At 44.9% G+C, this 22,685-nt stretch overlaps 1 protein-coding gene across 1 annotated transcript in view; it reads left to right on the top strand.

Moving 5' to 3' along the window:
• SRP72 (signal recognition particle 72) overlaps positions 1 to 22,685 on the top strand; it is a 46,638-nt gene that overhangs the window by 9,127 nt on the left and 14,826 nt on the right. The window contains exons 3-10 of the mRNA XM_040417389.1: positions 10,133 to 10,256; positions 16,472 to 16,615; positions 17,018 to 17,129; positions 19,006 to 19,037; positions 19,591 to 19,715; positions 20,092 to 20,149; positions 20,250 to 20,381; positions 20,460 to 20,588. Of these exons, the coding sequence (XP_040273323.1) occupies positions 10,133 to 10,256; positions 16,472 to 16,615; positions 17,018 to 17,129; positions 19,006 to 19,037; positions 19,591 to 19,715; positions 20,092 to 20,149; positions 20,250 to 20,381; positions 20,460 to 20,588 (856 nt within the window). The remainder of the gene's footprint in view (positions 1 to 10,132; positions 10,257 to 16,471; positions 16,616 to 17,017; positions 17,130 to 19,005; positions 19,038 to 19,590; positions 19,716 to 20,091; positions 20,150 to 20,249; positions 20,382 to 20,459; positions 20,589 to 22,685) is intronic.

Below are 22,685 nucleotides of genomic sequence, written 5' to 3' on the forward strand. Positions count from 1 at the left end.
CATGGGCGTGGTTGGAGGCGGGGCATGGGCGTGGCTGGAGGTGGGACATGGGTGGGGCCTGGAAAGGGCCCTCCCTCCCTTCTGTTCGGGTTTGGCTTGAAGAAAAGGTGGCAACCCTAGGCACTGCGGGCGAACGGAGCGGCGCCCAGGACTAAATGGTGAGTGCTGAGACATCGCTGGGCGCCGCTCTGTGTGGCCTAATAGTGAAAGTCTGGACTCATATACAGTAGTCAGTCTTTAACACATACAGGAGGCGGGTGCTGGCAGCAGAATCGCATTGCCGGCACCCTGCCCCTGACAGGGAGCTGCGATCAGCGGTGGTCCAAAATCATTGGTGGTGCAGTGTGCCCCCCCCCCCTCAATCCCCCCATCCCATTAAAATCATTGGTGGCACAGTGCGCCGGCCCCTCTCAACCCTCTAGTATTAAAATCATTGGTGGCAGTGGCCACAGGGACCTCTCCACTCCCCCTCATTGGTGGTGCAGTGGCAGCTTCTGATCGGAGCCCCAGCTGTGTAAGCCTGGGGCTCCGATCGGTTACCATGGCAGCCAGGACGCTACAGAAGCCCTGGTTGCCATGGTAACATCCCTGATGCTGTGTGCACAAAGCACAGAGCAGCAGGGACAGTGTGGAGTCCTATTCACCCTGATAGAGATCTATCAGGGTGAATAGGAAAAGGGATGAAAGATCCCAGGTTCTCGCCCCTAAGGGGGGAAATAGTTATTAAATAAAAAGTGAAAAAAAACAAACACTAAAATATGAAGTATAAATCACCCCCCTTTTCCCAATTTCACATATAAAATATATAAATAAACATATTACATCGCCACGTCAGAAAAGTCCAAACTATTAAAATATAAAAAAAAAATCTAGGTGGTGAATGCCGGAACAGAAAAAATAAAATAAAAACTGCGCGATTCGCCATTTTTAAAAATGAGGAATGCACGTGGCTTTTTTTGTTTATTTTTTTCGCGTGGTATCGAATGGTATCGAGTATCGCAATACTTTTTCATGGTATCGAAACCGAATCAAAAATTTGGTATCGCAACAACTCTAGTAGGTTTATTGTAACAGTGGCAGATAGCACATCAAAAGGAAAATCGAAAAAATAACTTTAAATAAAAGATAGCAACTGATTTGCATTTCATTGAGTGAAATAAGTATTTGAACCCTCTAACAAAAAAAGACTTAATACTTGGTGGAAAAACCCTTGTTTGCAAGCACAGAGGTCAAACGTTTCTTGTAATTGATGACCAAGTTTGCGCACATTTTAGGAGGAATGTTGGTCCACTCCTCTTTGCAGATCATCTCTAAATCCCTAAGGTTTCGAGGCTGTCTCTGTGCAACTCTGAGCTTGAGCTCCCTCCATAGGTTTTCGATTGGATTAAGGTCCGGAGACTGACTAGGCCACTCCATGACCTTAATGTGCTTCTTCTTGAGCCACTCCTTTGTTGCCTTTGCTGTATGTTTTGGGTCATTGTCGTGCTGGAACACCCATCCACGACCCATTTTCAGTTTCCTGGCAGAGGGAAGGAGGTTGTCGCTCAGGATTTCACGATACATGGCTCCGTCCATTTTCCCGTTTATGCGAATAAGTTGTCCTGTGCCCTTAGCAGAAAAACACCCCCAAAGCAAAATGTTTCCACCCCCATGCTTGACGGTGGGGACGGTGTTTTGGGGGTCATAGGCAGCATTTTTCTTCCTCCAAACACAGCGAGTTGAGTTAATGCCAAAGAGCTTTATTTTGGTCTCATCAGACCACAGCACCTTCTCCCAGTCACTCTCTGAATCATTCAGGTGTTCATTGGCAAACTTCAGACGGGCCTGCACATGTGCCTTCCTGAGCAGGGGGACCTTGCGAGCCCTGCAGGATTTTAATCCATTGCGGTGTAATGTGTTTCCAATGGTTTTCTTGGTGACTGTGGTCCCTGCTAATTTGAGGTCATTAACTAACTCCTCCCGTGTAGTTCTAGGATGCTTTTTCACCTTTCTCAGAACCATTGACACCCCACGAGGTGAGATCTTGCGTGGAGCCCCAGAGCGAGGTCGATTGATGGTCATTTTGTGCGCCTTCCATTTTCGAACAATCGCACCAACAGTTGTCACCTTCTCTCCCAGCTTCTTGCTAATGGTTTTGTAGCCCATTCCAGCCTTGTGCAGGTCTACAATTTTGTCTCTGACATCCTTGGACAGCTCTTTGGTCTTTCCCATGTTGGAGAGTTTGGAGTCTGCTTGATTGATTCTGTGGACAGGTGTCTTTTATACAGGTGACTAGTTAAGACAGGTGTCCTTAACCACCTCAGCCCCCAGTGCTTAAACACCCTGAAAGACCAGGCCACTTTTTACACTTCTGACCTACACTACTTTCACCATTTATTGCTCGGTCATGCAACTTACCACCCAAATGAATTTTACCTCCTTTTCTTCTCACTGATAGAGCTTTCATTTGGTGGTATTTCATTGCTGCTGACATTTTTACTTTTTTTGTTATTAATCGAAATTTAACGATTTTTTTGCAAAAAAATGACATTTTTCACTTTCAGTTGTAAAATTTTGCAAAAAAAACGACATCCATATAGAAATTTTGCTCTAAATTTATAGTTCTACATGTCTTTGATAAAAAAAAAATGTTTGGGTAAAAAAAAAATGGTTTGGGTAAAAGTTATAGCGTTTACAAACTATGGTACAAAAATGTGAATTTCCGCTTTTTGAAGCAGCTCTGACTTTCTGAGCACCTGTCATGTTTCCTGAGGTTCTACAATGCCCAGACAGTACAAACACCCCACAAATGACCCCATTTCTGAAAGTACACACCCTAAGGTATTCGCTGATGGGCATAGTGAGTTCATAGAACTTTTTATTTTTTGTCACAAGTTAGCGGAAAATGATGATTTTTTTTTTTTTTTTTCTTACAAAGTCTCATATTCCACTAACTTGTGACAAAAAATAAAAAGTTCTATGAACTCACTATGCCCATCAGCGAATACCTTGGGGTCTCTTCTTTCCAAAATGGGGTCACTTGTGGGGTAGTTATACTGCCCTGGCATTCTAGGGGCCCAAATGTGTGGTAAAGAGTTTGAAATCAAATTCAGTAAAAAATGACGAGTGAAATCCGAAAGGTGCTCTTTGGAATATGGGCCCCTTTGCCCACCTAGGCTGCAAAAAAGTGTCACACATCTGGTATCCCTGTACTCAGGAGAAGTTGAGGAATGTGTTTTGGGGTGTCTTTTTACATATACCCATGCTGGGTGAGATAAATATCTTGGTCAAATGACAACTTTGTATAAAAAAATGGGAAAAGTTGTCTTTTGCCAAGATATTTCTCTCACCCAGCATGGGTATATGTAAAATGACACCCCAAAACACATTCCCCACCTTCTCCTGAGTACGGAGATACCAGATGTGTGACACTTTTTTGCAGCCTAGGTGGGCAAAGGGGCCCATATTCCAAAGAGCACCTTTCGGATTTCACTCGTCATTTTTAACAGAATTTGATTTCAAACTCCTTACCACACATTTGGGCCCCTAGAATGCCAGGGCAGTATAACTACCCCACAAGTGACCCCATTTTGGAAAGAAGACACCCCAAGCTATTCCGTGAGGGGCATGGCGAGTTCCTAGAATTTTTTATTTTTTGTCACAAGTTAGTGGAAAATGATGATTTTTTTTTTTTTTTTTTTTTTTTTCATACAAAGTCTCATATTCCACTAACTTGTGACAAAAAATAAAAACTTCCATGAACTCACTATGCCCATCAGCGAATACCTTGGGGTCTCTTCTTTCCAAAATGGGGTCACTTGTGGGGTAGTTATACTGCCCTGGCATTCTAGGGGCCCAAATGTGTGGTAAAGAGTTTGAAATCAAATTCAGTAAAAAATGACGAGTGAAATCCGAAAGGTGCTCTTTGGAATATGGGCCCCTTTGCCCACCTAGGCTGCAAAAAAGTGTCACACATCTGGTATCCCTGTACTCAGGAGAAGTTGAGGAATGTGTTTTGGGGTGTCTTTTTACATATACCCATGCTGGGTGAGATAAATATCTTGGTCAAATGACAACTTTGTATAAAAAAATGGGAAAAGTTGTCTTTTGCCAAGATATTTCTCTCACCCAGCATGGGTATATGTAAAATGACACCCCAAAACACATTCCCCACCTTCTCCTGAGTACGGAGATACCAGATGTGTGACACTTTTTTGCAGCCTAGGTGGGCAAAGGGGCCCATATTCCAAAGAGCACCTTTTGGATTTCACAGGTCATTTTTTACTGAATTTGATTTCAAACTCCTTACCACACATTTGGGCCCCTAGAATGCCAGGGCAGTATAACTACCCCACAAGTGACCCCATTTTGGAAAGAAGAGACCCCAAGGTATTCGCTGATGGGCATAGTGAGTTCATGGAAATTTTTTTTTTTTGTCACAAGTTAGTGGAATAGGAGACTTTGTATGGAAAAAAAAAAAAAAAAAAAAAAAAATCATCATTTTCCACTAACTTGTGACAAAAAATAGAAAATTCTAGGAACTTGCCATGCCCCTCACGGAATACCTTGGGGTGTCTTCTTTCCAAAATGGGGTCACTTGTGGGGCAGTTATACTGCCCTGGCATTTTCCAGGGGCCCTAATGTCTGGTAAGTAGGTAAATGACCTGTGAAATCTGAAAGGTGCTCTTTGGAATGTGGGCCCCTTTGCCCAGCTAGGCTGCAAAAAAGTGTCACACATCTGGTATCTCCGTACTCAGGAGAAGGTAAGGAATGTGTTTTGGGGTGTCATTTTACATATACCCATGCTGGGTGAGAGAAATATCTTGGCAAAAGACAACTTTTCCCATTTTTTTTTATACAAAGTTGGCATTTGACCAAGATATTTATCTCACCCAGCATGGGTATATGTAAAATGACACCCCAAAACATATTCCCCAACTTCTGCTGAATACGGAGATACCACATGTGTGACACTTTTTTGCAGCCTAGGTGGGCAAAGGGGCCCAAATTCCTTTTAGGAGGGCATTTTTAGACATTTGGATACCAGACTTCTTCTCACGCTTTGGGGCCCCTAAAATGCCAGGGCAGTATAAATACCCCACATGTGACCCCATTTTGGGAAGAAGACACCCCAAGGTATTCAATGAGGGGCATGGCGAGTTCATTGAAAAAAAAAAATTTTGGCACAAGTTAGCGGAAATTGATTTTTTGGATTTTGTTCTCACAAAGTCTCCCTTTCCGCTAACTTGGGACAAAAATTTCAATCTTTCATGGACTCAATATGCCCCTCAGCAAATACCTTGGGGTGTCTTCTTTCCAAAATGGTGTTATTTGTGGGGTGTTTGTACTGCCCTGGCATTTGAGGGTCTCCGCAATCATTACATGTATGCCCAGCATTAGGAGTTTCTGCTATTCTCCTTATATTGAGCATACGGGTAATGAGATTTTTTTTTTCCGTTCAGCCTCTGGGCTGAAAGAAAAAAATGAACGGCACAGATTTCTTCATTCGCATCGATCAATGTGGATGAAAAAATCTCTGCCAAAAAAAGAAAAAGGAGGGGAAAGGCGTCTGCCAGGACATAGGAGCTCCGCCCAACATCCATACCCACTTCAGCTCGTATGCCCTGGCAAACCAGATTTCTCCATTCACATCAATCGATGTGGATGAATAAATCATTGCCGGGATTTTTTTTTTTATATATACAAAGTGTTTGCCAAAGTATATGAACACCGCCACCTCCTCAGCTCATATGCCTCGGCAAACATATCTTTTACTGCAGAGGAGAAATCTCGTCTTGCAGCGCCGCATACACCGACTTGCGTGTAATCTGACAGCAGCACAATGCTTCTGTCCGAATGCACATCAGTGCTGCAGCTGGTCGATCGGTTGGTCCACCTGGAAGGTAAAAAAAACAAAACAAAAAAGAAAAAACCAGGCCGCAAAGCAATAACTTTATTAACTTTAGAACAGAACATATTAACTTTTTTAAACTTTTTTAACTTTTTTACTTACCGGTAATTTTTTTTTTGTTTAGTTTTTTTTACCTTTATAGAACAAACCTCTCCTTCCCCATGGGACAATGTGCAAAGCGCAAATCGCCCAAAGATGTGGCGAAGTACGTTATGCACTTTATCCCAGGTGAAAGGAGAGGTTTGCAGCAGCTGAGAGTAAAAGGGCCCTAATAGCCCTGTGTGCCTGTCCTGTGAGATGCAATCCCTATGCTAGGTGTACCTGTGTGTGGTACTTCCGGAAACACTCTCCATAGCATAGGGCAGGGTGGTCAGCACAGTCAGGACAGAAATAGCGGGTGTCACGCCTTATTCCACTCCTGCTACAGACACGACATCTTTTTCGGGGTGACGGTTGGGTTGAGGTACCAGGAACGACACTGGGGAAATGTCGCTCGTGTAGACGGCTAACTACACTGGGGGATGGGGCCACGGAACCTCCTGGGTAAAGGAGGTTCTCGATGATCTCTTCCTGGAATTTGAGGAAAGATCGTGTTCTCCCAGCCTTACTGTAGAGAACAAAACTATTGTACAGCGCCAATTGAATTAAATATACAGACACCTTCTTATACCAGCGTCTGGTTCTGCGGGAAACTAAATACGGAGACAACATCTGGTCATTGAAGTCCACCCCTCCCATGAGCGCATTATAGTCGTGGACACAGAGGGGCTTTTCAATGACACGGGTTGCTCGCTCAATTTGGATTGTCGTGTCTGCGTGAATGGAGGAGAGCATGTAAACGTCACGCTTGTCTCTCCATTTCACCGCGAGCAGTTCTTCGTTACACAAGGCAGCCCTCTGCCCCCTTGCAAGACGGGTGGTTACAAGCCGTTGGGGGAAGCCCACGCGACTAGTTCGCGCGGTGCCACAGGCGCAAATCATCCGTTCTAGAAACAAATGCCTAAAGAGGGCCACACTTGTGTAAAAATTGTCCACATAAAGATGGTACCCCTTGCCGAATAAGGGTGACACCAAGTCCCAGACTGTCTTCCCACTGCTCCCCAGGTAGTCAGGGCAACCGACCGGCTCCAGGGTCTGATCTTTTCCCTCATAGACACGAAATTTGTGGGTATAGCCTGTGGCCCTTTCACAGAGCTTATACAATTTGACCCCATACCGGGCACGCTTGCTTGGGATGTACTGTTTGAAGCCAAGGCGCCCGGTAAAATGTATTAGGGACTCGTCTACGCAGATGTTTTGCTCGGGGGTATACAAATCTGCAAATTTCTGGTTGAAATGGTCTATGAGGGGCCGAATTTTGTGGAGCCGGTCAAAAGCTGGGTGGCCTCTGGGACGGGAGGTGGTGTTGTCGCTAAAATGCAGGAAACGGAGGATGGCCTCAAATCGTGCCCTGGACATAGCAGCAGAGAACATGGGCATGTGATGAATCGGGTGCGTTGACCAATATGACCGCAATTCATGCTTTTTTGTCAGGCCCATGTTGAGGAGAAGGCCCAAAAAAATTTTAATTTCGGAAACTTGGACTGGTTTCCACCGGAAAGGCTGGGCATAAAAGCTTCCCGGGTTGGCGGATATAAATTGTGTGGCATACTGGTTGGTCTCTGCCACGACTAAGTCCAAGAGCTCCGCAGTCAAGAACAGCTCAAAAAATCCCAGGGCCGAACCGATTTGAGCCGTCTCAACCCGAACTCCAGACTGGGCGGTGAAAGGGGGAACTACAGGTGCGGCTGAAGTTGGTGACTGCCAATCAGGGTTTGCCAGCACCTCAGGGATTCTAGGGGCTCTACGGGCCTGTCTTTGCGGTGGCTGCGACGGGGTAACTAGTGCACGTGCCACCGTACCAGCTTCAACTGCCCTTCTGGTGCTCGCCACGTCACCATGTTGTACGGCAGTGCTGGTACTAGGTCCAGGGAGGGCTGCGCTGCTGGTGTATGCCTCACCACGTGATCCGGCAGCGACAGCCCCACTCTGCTGCTCTTGAAGCGGATCCTGCATAACCTGTGGTCTAGCGACATGGGGCCGGGTACGCCTGGTGCTGCCAGGGACCTCCACCTCCTCGTCCGAACTTTGGGTCAGAGAGCCACTGCTTTCCACAGGTTCATATTCTGACCCGCTAGATTCATCAGATGAGGGTTCCCACTCCTCATCCGACTGGGTCAGAATCCTGTAGGCCTCTTCAGAAGAATACCCCCTGTTTGACATTTTGGACTACTAAATTTAGGGGTATTCCCTGAGACTACCCAAGAAAAAAAGCAAACCTGTCTTACAAAGGGGAGGCTAGCGAAGTACCGGAGGCCGCTGCGGTTGATAAAAAATATCAAAACTGATTTTTTTATCGCCGCAGTGCGTGTAAAATGAATGTGCAGTGATCAAAAAATATATATTTTTTGTCACTGCGGTGGGGCGGGCGTGGGTGAACGCACGTGTGGGCGACCGATCAGGCCTGATCGGGCAAACACTGCGTTTTGGGTGGAGGGCGAACTAAAGTGACACTAATACTATTATAGATCTGACCGTGATCAGTTTTGATCACTTACAGATACTATAAAAGTACAAATGCTGATTAGCGATACGCTATTCAGCGAATAAAAGTGACTGCGGTGCGGTGCGGTGGGGTGGGCGCTAACTGACGCTAACTACCTAACCAAGGGGCCTAAACTATCCCTAAAACCTAACAGCCAATACTAGTGAAAAAAAAAAAGTGACAGTTTACACTGATCACTTTTTTTCCTTTCACTGGTGATTGACAGGGGCGATCAAAGGGGTGATCAAAGGGTTAATTGGGGTGCAGGGGGGTGATCAGGGGCTACAGTGAAGTGTTGGTGCTACTCACAGTTCAGTCTGCTCCTGTGCTGGATCCAACCGACGAAAAGGACCAGCACAGGAGCAGAGAAGCCATATAACAGATCATATTTACTAATATGATCTGTTATATGGCTTGTGATTGGATTTTTTAAAAATCGCCAGCCTGCCAGCCAATGATCGTTGCTGGCAGGCTGGTGACTAACTTGTTCTTTAACTTTTGCCGGCCCGCGATGCGCATGCGCGGGCCGGCTTGGAGCGAAATCTCGCGTCTCGCGAGATGACGCGTATATGCGTGACTGTGCGCAGCGCTGCCACCTCCGGAACGCGAATCTGCGTTAGGCGGTCCGGAGGTGGTTAATGAGGGTGACTAATTGAGTAGAAGTGTCTAACCACTCTGTGGGAGCCAGAACTCTTAATGGTTGGTAGGGGTTCAAATACTTATTTCACTCAATGAAATGCAAATCAGTTGCTATCTTTTATTTAAAGTTTTTTTTTCGATTTTCCTTTTGATGTGCTATCTGCCACTGTTACAATAAACCTACCATTGAAATGATACTGTTCTGAGACTTTTCATTTCTTTGTCATTGGACAAACTTACAAAATCAGTGAGGGGTCAAATAATTATTTCCGCCACTGTAGTTATCGTGGGAATATTTTTGATATCCGCCCAAGCCTAATCCCACCTTGAGACCCGCTCCTATTTCACATTGATGGCATATGTCCCAAAAAGTACTACCCCTTTAAAAAAATAAAATAAAAATAGATATATCTGCTTGTATGATTCCAGCCTAAAGGGTATGCTGTCTGATTTCTCAGTCTGTGTACTTCTTACTAATGTAGGTGTCAGTGCAGGACCCAAGAGACTGCGGAGAGCTTGTACCAGAGACACTTGGGCTTACATAAATGCTGTGGATATCATTTTACTTATATTCCACAGCACTTTACATCATCATTGCTTGCAGTCCCTAATAGGGCTCACAATCTAAGTTCCCTATCAGTATGTCTCTGGAGTGGGAGGAAACCCATGCCAACACATTAGATGCCTAAGAATAATATAAATAAATTTGACATATTCCCTGGATGGTATATAAATGGGTGATAGATACTGCACCTCTGGATTCACACCTGTCCGGAGAACAGGGTTCTGTTAGCACATGCCGCATATTCTCTACGACCACTGTCTCCAGGGTGTGCCCTCTACATTTCTCTATTTTTGTAGCCCCCTCCAAATCTAGGTGTCCTTTAAAGAGCACAGCACTGCTTGCTCAGCTCTTCGCATACCTCCTGTAAACTTCAGTACGTTCTTTTACCAGATTTGGCTGCTTGATTAGTGTGTCTATGTTTATATTTTCCTTTTTCCTCCTGTTTTTCTTATAGTGATGTTGTTGCTTTTGAAAAAGCATACTGTGAATACAGGCTAAATAAAATTGAGACTGCATTGAAAACAATAGAAACTGCACCTCAGAAAACGGAGAAGCTAAGCGAACTTCATGGACAAGTGGTAAGTCCTTCAGTACTTGTAAGGCCAGTGTCTGATGGCTGTGTTCGGGCTGGGAACAATGGTCTATGTGACAACCGCATCATCCGGACTCTGCATCATGGTGATTTATGATGTAATGAGTTCCTGTCTGACCACAGGACTTCTGTACCTTGCTGACATGATGAGCACTGTTGTAAGTCATTTCCTTTCCTATCATATAACAACCACATGCCAGTCTACAGCGGGGACCATACTCTGCCTGATGGCACCATCTATGTATATGCTTGTGTGGTTACCCATGTAGGTCCATCGCTTATTGAACATGCATCACTAAAGTCGCCTCATTTCTGGTGCAACAAGTGGAATCACTACAAGGCACTTACCATAAAAGTGCCATCTTTATTAATCTTCCATAATGTTAATGCAACAGGATACATAGGCTTTACTGGGCCTCTAATTGGGCAGACTAGATGGGCCAAATGGTTCTCATCTGCCGACACATTCTATGTTTCTAATCTCAGATCTGGCACCTTGCTATTCTAATAATGCTTTTAATTTAATAAAAGCATCACTTTACTTGTAGATACTCCCCCTTTATATTATAAGAAGGGGGGTTTCTAGTTCCCCTGATGCCACTCCAGTGACTTACTGTTAAAGGGGTTGTCTCACTTCAGCAAATGGCATTTATTATGTATAAAAAGTGAATACAAGCCACTTACTAATGTATTGTGATTATCCAATTACCTCCTTTGCTGGATTCATTCATTTTCCCATCACATTATACACTGCTCGTTTCCATGGTTACGACCACCCTGCAATCCATCAGTGTTGGCCGTGCTTACACACTATTGAAAAAAGCAACGGCCTCTCTGGTGGCCGGGATCGTAGGGGCTCACATAGGCTGGTTCTTTTTTTTTCTATAGTGTGCAAGCACGACCACTGCTGATGGATAGCAGGGTGGTCGTAACCATGGAAATAGGGTTGCACTGGGTATCGAATTATCCATACCCAATCGATACTTTTGTACCGGCATCGATTTGATACTGATTTGCCATTTACCGATACTGTAGTACGATGCAGTAGCGCAGCCTGTGCTGCTGCCACCAATGAGGAGAGAGGGGCGTAGGAGGGGAGGGGCTGTGATGATGATGATGACAACAAATACAGGAGGCGGGTGCCGGCGGCAGAATCGCATACTTTGCACCCGACCTCTGTGACAGGGAGCTGCGATCAGCGGCAGCTAACACCCGCTGATTGCAACTCCCTGTCATAGAGGTCAGGTGCCGGGTATGTGATTCTGCCACCGGCACCCGCCTCCTGTATTTGTATTAATGGTTTAAAAACATTGGTGGCGCAGTGCTTTCCCCCCCCCCCCCCCAGTATTAAATGATTGGTGGTAGTGGCCACAGGGTCCCCTCGCCTCCTCTTCATTCATTGGTGGTGCATTGGCAGTTGTGATCGAAGCCCCGCGACTTCACTGCTGGGGCTCCGATCGGTTACCATGACGCTACTGAAGCCCTGGCTGCCATGGTAAGCTCCCTGCTGCTGTGTGCACAAAGCAGCAGGGACAGTGTAAAGTCCTATTCACCCTAATAGAGCTCTATCACACTTGTGTGAAAGAGGCCTGACTGTTTGGCTCCGGATGCGTTCAGTGAAACTCGCACCATTTTGCAGTCAGTTTTGTCTGCTCGAGTGCAATGCGTTTTGATGAATTTTTCACGCGCGTGATAAAAAAAACTGAAGGTTTACAAACAACATCTCTTAGCAACCACCAGTGAAAAACGCATTGCATCCGCACAGTTTTTCGCTGAAGCCCCATTTATTTCTATGGGGCCAGGGCTGCGTGAAAAACGCAGAATATAGAACATGCTGCGTTTTTCACGCAACGCAGAACTGATGCGTGAAAAAAAACGCTCATGTACAGTCGTGGCCAAAAGTTTTGAGAATGACACAAATATTAGTTTTCACAAAGTTTGCTGCTAAACTGCTTTTAGATCTTTGTTTCAGTTGTTTCTGTGATGTAGTGAAATATAATTACACGCACTTCATACGTTTCAAAGGCTTTTATCGACAATTACATGACATTTATGCAAAGAGTCAGTATTTGCAGTGTTGGCCCTTCTTTTTCAGGACCTCTGCAATTCGACTGGGCATGCTCTCAATCAACTTCTGGGCCAATTCCTGACTGATAGCAACCCATCCTTTCATAATCACTTCTTGGAGTTTGTCAGAATTAGTGGATTTTTGTTTGTCCACCCGCCTCTTGAGGATTGACCACAAGTTCTCAATGGGATTAAGATCTGGGGAGTTTCCAGGCCATGGACCCAAAATGTCAACGTTTTGGTCCCCGAGCCACTTAGTTATCACTTTTGCCTTATGGCACGGTGCTCCATCGTGCTGGAAAATGCATTGTTCTTCACCAAACTGTTGAATTGTTTTGAAGAAGTTGTTGTTGGACGGTGTTTTGGTACCATTCTTTATTCATGGCTGTGATTTTGGGCAAAATTGTGAGTGAGCCCACTCCCTTGGATGAGAAGCAACCCCACACATGAATGGTCTCAGGATGTTTTACTGTTGGCATGACACAGGACTGATGGTAGCGCTCACCTTTTCTTCTCCGGACAAGCCTTTTTCCAGATGCCCCAAACAATCGGAAAGAGGCTTCATCGGAGAATATGACTTTGCCCCAGTCCTCAGCAGTCCATTCACCATACTTTCTGCAAAAGATCAATCTGTCCCTGATGGTTTTTTTGGAGAGAAGTGGCTTCTTTGCTGCCCTTCTTGACACCAGGCCATCTTCCAAAAGTCTTCGCCTCACTGTGCGTGCAGATGCGCTCACACCTGCCTGCTGCCATTCCTGAGCAAGCTCTGCACTGGTGGCACTCCGATCCCGCAGCTGAATCCTCTTTAGGAGACGATCCTGTCGCTTGCTGGACTTTCTTGGATGCCCTGAAGTCTTCTTAACAAGAATTGAACCTCTTTCCTTGAAGTTCTTGATGATCCTATAAATTGTTGACTGAGGTGCAATCTTAGTAGCCACAATATCCTTGCATGTGAAGCCATTTTTATGCAACGCAATGATGGCTGCACGCGTTTCTTTGCAGGTCACCATGGTTAACAATGGAAGAACAATGATTTCAAGCATCACCCTCCTTTTAACATGTCAAGTCTGCCATTTTAACCCAATCAGCCTGATATAATGATCTCCAGCCTTGTGCTCGTCAACATTCTCACCTGAGTTAACAAGACGATTACTGAAATGATCTCAGCAGGTCCTTTAATGACAGCAATGAAATGCAGTGGAAAGTTTTTTTGGGATTAAGTTAATTTTCATGGCAAAGAAGGACTATGCAATTCATCTGATCACTCTTCATAACATTCTGGAGTATATGCAAATTGCTATTTTAAAAACTTAAGCAGCAACTTTTCCAATTTCCAATATTTATGTAATTCTCAAAACTTTTGGCCACGACTGTACACAGACCCATTGAAATAAATGGGTCAGGATTCAGTGCGGGTGCAGTGCATTCACGTCACGCATTGCACCCACGCCGAAAACTCGCTCGTGTGAAAGGGGCCTAAGGGTGAATAGGACAAGGGATCAAAAGATCCCAGGTTCTAGCTTGTAAGGGGATACCCCTTTCCCAATTTTACATATAAAATATATAAACTATAAATAAACTTATGACATATCGCCACGTCCGAAAAAGTCCAAACTATTAAAATATAAAAAAATATTTCCTAGGCGGTGAACACCGTAACAGGAAAAATAAAAACTGCGTGATTCGCCATTTTTTTGTCACCTTGTTCCCCCCCCCCCCCCAAAAAAATAGGATAGGACTGTTCGCTTATGGGCTGGACATTCCATAAAATGTTTAATGCATGCAGCTTTTTTGGTGTTTTTATTTTTTTCGTGTGGTATCGAATGGTGTTGAGTATCACAATACTTTTTTTATGGTATCGAAATCTAATCCAAATTTTGGTATCGTGACATGGAAACAAGCAATGTATAATGTGAAGGAAAAATGAATCCAGCCAGCAAAGGAAGCAATATGGATGATCATAATATACACTGCTCAAAAAAATAAAGGGAACACAAAAATAACACATCCTAGATCTGAGTAAATTAAATATTCTTCTGAAATACTTTGTTCTTTACATAGTAGAATGTGCTGACAACAAAATCACACAAAAAAAAAAAAATGGAAATCTAATTTTTCAACCCATGGAGGTCTGGATTTGGAGTCCCCCTCAAAATTAAAGTGGAAAAACACACTACAGGCTGATCCAACTATGATGTAATGTCCTTAAAACAAGTCAAAATGAGGCTCAGTAGTGTGTGTGGCCTCCACGTGCCTGTATGACCTCCCTACAACGCCTGTGCATGCTCCTGATGAGGTGGCAGACGGTCTCCTGAGGGATCTCCTCCCAGACCTGGACTAAAGCATCTGCCAACTCCTGGACAGTCTGTGGTGTGACGTTGGTGGATAGAGCGAGACATGATGTCCCAGATGTGCTCAATTGGATTCAGGTCTGGGGAACGGGCAGGCCAGTCCATAGCATCAATGCCTTCATCTTGCAGGAACTGCTGACACTCCAGCCACATGAGGTCTAGCATTGTCTTGCATTAGGAGGAACCCAGGGCCAACCGCACCAGCATATGGTCTCACAAGGGGTCTGAGGATCTCATCTCGGCACCTAATGGCAGTCAGGCTACCTCTGGCAAGCACATGGAGGGCTGTGCGGCCCTTCAAAGAAATGCCACCCCACGCCATTACTGACCCAATGCCAAACCGGTCATGCTGGAGGATGTTGCAGGCAGCAGAACGTTCTCCACGGCGTCTCCAGACTCTGTCACGTCTGTCACATGTGCTCAGTGTGAACCTGCTTTCATCTGTGAAGAGTTGTTATGAAGAGTGATCAGATGAATTGCATAGTCCTTCTTTGCCATGAAAATTAACTTAATCCCCAAAAAAACTTTCCACTGCATTTCATTGCTGTCATTAAAGGACCTGCTGAGATCATTTCAGTAATCGTCTTGTTAACTCAGGTGAGAATGTTGACTAGCACAAGGCTGGAGATCATTATATCAGACTCCATGAGGGTGATATGAGGGCCCGACATCCACAGGTGGGGGTTGTGCTTACAGCCCAACACCGTGCAGGACGTTTGGCATTTGCCAGAGAACACCAAAGATTAGCAAATTCGCCACTGGCGCCCTGCCAGTGGCGAATTTGCTAATCTTTAGTGTTCTCTGGCAAATGCCAAACGTCCTGCACGGTGTTGGGCTGTAAGCACAACCCCCACCTGTGGATGTCGGGCCCTCATATCACCCTCATGGAGTCTGTTTCTGACCGTTTGAGCAGACACATGCACATTTGTGGCCTGCTGGAGGTCATCTTGCAGGGCTCTGGCAGTGCTTCTCCTGTTCCTCCTTGAACAAAGGCGGAGGTAGCGGTCCTGCTGCTGGGTTGTTGCCCTCCTACGGCCTCCTCCACGTCTCCTGATGTACTGGCCTGTCTCCTGGTAGCGCCTCCATGCTCTGGACACTACGCTGACAGACACAGCAAACCTTCTTGCCACAGCTCGCATTGATGTGCCATCCTGGATAAGCTGCACTACCTGAGCCACTTGTGTGGGTTGTAGACTCAGTCTCATGCTACCACTAGAGTGAAAGCACCGCCAGCATTCAAAAGTGACCAAAACATCAGCCAGGAAGCATAGAAACTGAGAAGTGGTCTGTGGTTACCACCTGCAGAACCACTCCTTTATTGGGGGTGTCTTGCTAATTGCCTATAATTTCCACCTGTTGTCTATCCCATTTGCACAACAGCATGTGAAATTGATTGTCACTCAGTGTTGCTTCTTAAGTGGACAGTTTGATTTCACAGAAGTGTGATTGACTTGGAGTTACATTGTGTTGTTTAAGTGATCCCTTTATTTTTTTGAGCAGTGTATTAGTAAGTGCCTTGTATTACCTTTCTCTACATTATAAATGCCACTTACTGAAGTGAGACAACTCCTTTTAATTGTGAGATTACACTTCTTTCCACCTAGAAGAGATTACAATGAATACCAATTGTGAATTCACAGGGGTGGTGTAAGTACGCGGCACCACAAGTACTGTTTATACCTTCTTACTCTATGCACCTCAAAATGGTTTTGCTAATGGGGGGGACCATTACAAATGTGTCACTGCTTTAATCTTTCTTGTGGCCTTTTCTTCTAACCTTAAGCTTTATAGATTGGAAAGATATGAAGAATGCTTATCTGTCTATCGTGAACTCATCCGTAACTCTCAAGATGATTATGATGAGGAAAGACAGACAAACCTGTCTGCAGTGGCCGCTGCTATGAGTCTCTGGTCAAAGGCAAAGCCCGTAAGTGTCCTCCTTTAAGGGGATATTATTTTAAGGCTACATTCACACGTCCGTAGTATTTTGAGGATCCACAAAACGCGGATACCAGCCCGTGTGCTTTCCGCAATTTGCGGCCCGCACATGGCCGCCGCTATCATAGAAAATGCCTATTCTTGTTTGCAATTGCAGACAAGAATAGGACATTCTCTATTTTTTGCGGGGCTACGGAACTACGGATGCGGACAGCAGGCGGTGGGCTCTCTGCATCTTTTGCGGCCCAAGTAAAATTGCGGAATGGATGCGGGCTTGTTCATACGGTTGTGTGAATGAGCCTTAATAATGTTTAAAAAGTCAAAGTAAGTCTATTGATGTAAGTTATCAGGTATACTCCATCAATGACCTCTTTCATTTATTGTTTTATAGGAAGACCTTGGTTTACAGGAGACATCTTATGAACTTTGCTACAATGCTGCCTGTAGACTAATTGGACAGGGAAGGCTGAGGGAAGCGATGAAAAAGCTGCGAGAAGCTGAAAGTAGGTTCCCTCTGTCCTCCTATGCAGAACACATGCTGATTTAGTTTCCCTGTCGGGGTCTTGCACCTTATGCTAACTTTGTGAATGATGGTAACAAGTACACCAGGACCACCAGCACATACATGGCATGCACACAGGAAGCTTTACTTCACATTTAACAGAGGGCAACATGGGCATGGGGTTTGTGGGTTCCCTCCCTTCTGTTTTTGTTTAGAAAGAAGATTGCACATTGTCCCAGGTTTATGACATTTGTATGAGAAGTTCTGCAAACTTTATAATATACAGGGTGAGGCAAAAATCTGGGGACTCCTTTTTAACTGGTGTAATCTGGGAGAGAAACTGCATTATTTGGTGTAGGAAACCTTTTCGGCCGACATATTGAATTCAGCTCAGGTTTTTCCAGTGGGAAGGGGGTCACGTGATATATCAGTCCTGGCTAGAATCTTCTCAGAAACACACTGGAAGTGTCCATTCGAAATTTCGAACTATCTTTAACTGATGAGGTGTTAAGCAAGGTCAACGTTTCCTAAAGTGTTTTACATCACACGTTCTGTGTGTCCACCATTCTGGCAGATGCACATAGTTTAATATTTAATCCACTCTTCGCGAACACGCTGAAGATCCGCAGGTGATGCTTCTTTACATGTTGCACATGGCTCACCTAAATGGCAAATCCTACAGTGCTGGACTAAGATACAAAATGGAGAAACCCCCTGCACTGGAGTAAGATGCATCTAACGTATTTGGAGACAGATGCCTCTTAATAAATTAGATGCATCTCTGGCACTCCATGCACCGGAAACTGAAATCTACGCCAGCCAGGCACGGGCATAGACATGAGCTATAACTTACGTCAGTTTCTGACAAAAGTTGTAATAAATTCGGCAGGCTGTGTTGAGTCCCGCCCCTGCCGTTAGCCCCATCTCCTCCACCCCCAACTTTTTTGGCATGTTGGGGTACATTCACATTAGCGGCAGGCTTTTCCGGCGGGTTCACGTGTGGGCCCTCCCGGACTGCCGCTCTGTCCCCGTTGACTATATTGGGGGCGGGGGCAGAGTTCCGGCGGCAGCACGGCGAGAGGCAGCTGGACTAAAAGTACAACATTCAGTACTTTTAGTCCGGCTGTCGTGCCGCCACCGGAACTCCGGCAGTCCGGGGTCACACGTAAACTAGCGGCAGGAAGGATCCGACAGGCTGTTCACCCGCCGGAACAGCCTGCCGGACTCCCCTGCCGCCAGTGTGAAACTAGCCATAGAAAAGTGTTGAAGCTCAAAGTGCGCCATAATTTGCAGATTAACACCAGAAAAGTGCTGTAAATAGAATCCTAAATCTCCTTGTTCGTCGGGTGTATACACCTATTAGGGTCCATTCACACGTCCGAAATTCTGTTCCGCATTTTGCGGAACGGAGTTGCGGACCCATTCATTTCTATGGGGCCGCACGATGTGCTCCCCGGATCCGGAATTGCGGATCTGCACTTCCCGGTCCGCAATTCCGTTCCATAAAAAAATAGAACATGCAATTGTGGACAAGATTAGGCATTTTCTATTAAGTGCGGGCAATGTGCGGTTCGCAAAAATTAAAACCGATATGTGAATGGACCGGATCTGCAAAACTCACACCGATATGTGAATGGACCGTTAGTTAAACGGCAGCATATTGTTTAGTGCATTTCGGATAACAGAACGACCCTGTCCTTATAATATGATGTTCATACATAGGAAGACCTGCTTTAATTTATTGAACTGATTGGAGGTAAACTACTTATTCACGTGTTCCAATGAAGCATCCCAATTTCAAACTGGCTGTTTAGCACTATAATGCCGCTACACAATTCTGTACTGATGGCCATTGTTTTATTTTTTGACTTTTTAAGATCTCTGCAGACAATCCATTTCAGAAGACACTGTGAGTATAATTTTCTAACCTCTGTGACTTAAATTATCTTCTGTAAAAATGTAATATATCTCCAGTTTTATTTTCTCAACTTGAAAACATTAAAAATGAGCTGCCTCCTCTTCTGACATGTCAGTTCTAGTAACTTCTTGCATTCCCTGTGTAATACCAATTCTGCAGCATCTATTCTTATGACTCTATGCTGTTCTATTCCTGTATTATTCCTGCTAGAAGTTTACAAATGACTTGCCAGCAGTCTGCAGTAAAGGTACTGCTGGGTGTTACCAGTAGCAGGTGGGTCTGACTGTCCGTTCAATGCTGCTGGTTTTATACTGGCAGGGACACACCCCCAACTGGTAACACCCATCTGTACCTTTACTGCAAGCTGCTGGCAATTCATTCAAAGGTTGTAGTAGGAATGTTAAAGGACTGGCACATCATAGAGTAATAAGAACAGATGCTCCAGAATCTTTATTACATGGGGAATGCAAGTAGTCACGACAGCAGACCTATCAGGAGAGGTGACAGGTCCTCTTTAAGCTAAATTACCCTTATATGTTCTCAGGATTTGACAGAAGAAGATATAGATGCTGAACTGGCCATCATTCATGGTCAGATGGCATATGTCATGCAGCTCCAGGGATCCATAGATGATGCACTCCAGCTTTACAATCAAATCATCAAGTTAAAGTAAGGGTTAAATAGAAGTCATCTCTCTCTCTCTCTATGTACCTGTGCTGATAGCCTAAAGGTGTTGTCCCATGATATAAACTTGTACCCACAAGATAGAGAAGTATGTGTGGGTTGGGCATGCACAGCGCTGCTCAATTCATTCTTTATGGGACTGCTGGAGATGGTCAAATACAGCACTTTCATATCTCTGGCAGTATGGATGCAGCGGCAACATGCATGCTTGACCACTGCACCATTTATTTGAGGGACACTGATTACATGGGGATGGGGTTCCAATGTGGGTCCTAGTTGTCGGAGCCCCAACAATCGGATGCTTAACTCGTATCCTGTTTGTATTTTAGGACAACCCCTTTAATGGTCTCCTTTCTTGCAGGCCCACTGATGTCGGTTTGTTGGCTGTTGTGGCAAATAACATCATAACTATTAACAAGGTTTGTATAGTTCTTTATTTTCTGGTTTGTATTTTTGTTTTTAAATTAACCTTTTTTTTCCCCCTATTAACGGTCAGTCATGTTCCTCCCTTTTATTAAGGACCAAAACGTGTTTGATTCAAAAAAGAAGGTAAAGCTGACAAGCGCTGAAGGAGTAGAACATAAGCTGGCGAAAAGACAACTTCAGGCCATAGAATTTAACAAGGCTTTGCTGTCCATGTATACAAATCAGGTATGTAGCTTTATGTAAAACCGTTCATCTTATTCGCAGAATGTCCAACAATAACTTCATTGCTTCTTTTTATTTTAGGCAGATCAGTGTAGAAAACTGTCCAGCAGTTTACAAGCCGAGAATCCCGAGAATCTTCTTCCTGTTCTCATTCAGGCTGCCCAGCTTTGTCGTGAGAAACAGCATGCGAAAGCTATAGACCTTCTACAGGTATACATGCATATAAAGCGGCCTGCCAACCATTAGGGTATATTCACATTCAGAGACTGGGTGCCAGAGAGCTGCAAACATTGCAACGACTTGTCGATGCGTCAACGAATCTCTAAGAAGGGTGCAGATTGGAGCCAATCTGCACCGTTAGGGTTTCTACAACTTTTTCCAAAGAAGGTAGGGCTTCATGGGAAAGGGGTGGGACCACAATTCTGCTGCAAAGTCAGCCAACCAATAGCACACTGTCCTCTCTGCAGGAGACTGAAGGCTTTCTTTTTAGTCTTTCTCACTTCCTCTGCTGCAGCGAGGGGAGAGAGAGCCCATGATGTGAGCACTCAGACCCACATCAACCAAAACTTTTGATACTTCGCTGTGATGCATCAAAAGTTTGGTGAAAGCTTAGTGACCCTCTAACATGATATTTTAAAGTGTTTGTCCACTTTCTTTCTATTGATGACCTATTCACAGGATAGTTTATCAATATCAGGTTGGCGGGGGCCTGTGCAAGCGCTGCCTTCTCTTCTCTGTTTTCCTGCTCGCCGTCGCAACTGCAGGGGTGTGCAGTGTAATTACAAGTATGGCGTCCCCATTCACTTCTATGGAGTGGCTCCGTCCTATTCACTTGAACAGCAGTTGTCCCATAGATGTGAATGGGGACGCCATACTTGTATTTGGACTGCTCGCCACTGCAGGTGCAACGGCGAGCAGAGAGAGAAGAGAAGGCAGCACTGGTACGAGTGCGTCTTTCTCTTCTAACAGCTGATCCGCAGGGGTGCTGATCTGATATTGATGACCTACCCTGAGCATAGGTCGTCAATAGGAAAAAAAGCGGTCAAGCCCTTTAAAGGGGTTGTCTCACTTCAGCAAATAGCAATTATTATTTATAGAAAGTTCATACAAGGTACTTACTAATGTATTGGGATTGTCCATATTGCCATATGCTGGCTTGATTCATTTTTCCAACTTTTTATACACTGATCATTTCCATGGTTACGTCCACCCTGTAATCCATCAGTTGTTGTCGTGCTTGCACACTTTAGGAAAAAGCACCAGCCTATGTGAGTTCCCATTGTCCCGGCCACCAGAGAGACCGGCCCTTTTTCCTCTAGTATGCAAGCATGACCACCACTGATGGGTTGAAGGGTGGTCGTAACCATGGAAACGAGCAGTGTATAATGCCATGGAAAATATAAATGAAGCAATATGGACAGTCACAATACATTAGTAAGTGCATTGTGTTAACTTCCTCTACATGATAAATGCCATTTGCTCTAGTGACACAACCCCTTTAAGCCTTTCATGATTAGGCCAATTTCACACAAGCGTATTTGGCCTAGGAAATGCGCTCTATGTAAATGCTGTATCTATGCTGCTGTGAGTTCAGTCAGTGGAGCAGTAATGATTTCCAATGCATTGACAGCATTATGTGAGTATAGTTGAGTAAACCCGGTCAGGCAAATCATTATGATGCTGGGCCTTCGGTCAAAAATACAGCCATGACACAGAGCGGGTTTCCCAGACTAAATATGCTTGTGTGAAATTGGAAGTGGGGTCATTAACCCTAATTAAGGCTCGGGTTTATCAACATTTCCATTTTTAGCTTAAGTCTAGAACAGGGATCGGCAAACTTCGGCACTCCAGATGTTCTGAAACGACAACTCCCAGAATTCCCCATTCACTGCTATGTTTGCATGCTGGGAGTTGTATTTTCAGAGCAGCTGGTGTGCCGAAGATTGCAGATCCCATTGTCTTGGATATAGATATTATGGGGCACATTTTCTGATACTGTCTAAGGCTACTTTCACACTGGCGTTTTGGCTTTCTGTTTGTGAGATACGTTCAGGGCTCTCACAAGCGGTCCAAAGTGGATCAGTTTTGCCCCAATGCATTCTGAATAAGAAAGGATCCGCTCAGAATGCATCAGTTTGCCTCCGTTCCGTCTCCATTCTGCTCTGGAGGCGGAAACCAAAACACTGCTTGCAGCTTTTTGGTGTCCGTCTGGTGATGCGGAGCCAAACGGATCCGTCCTGACTTACAATGTAAGTCAATGGGGGCGGATCCGTTTTGACTTTGTTCTTCATAGTGCAAACGGATCCG

Source organism: Bufo bufo, chromosome 2 (genome assembly GCF_905171765.1).
Source record: "Bufo bufo chromosome 2, aBufBuf1.1, whole genome shotgun sequence".
In the NCBI taxonomy this organism is placed as follows: domain Eukaryota; kingdom Metazoa; phylum Chordata; class Amphibia; order Anura; family Bufonidae; genus Bufo; species Bufo bufo.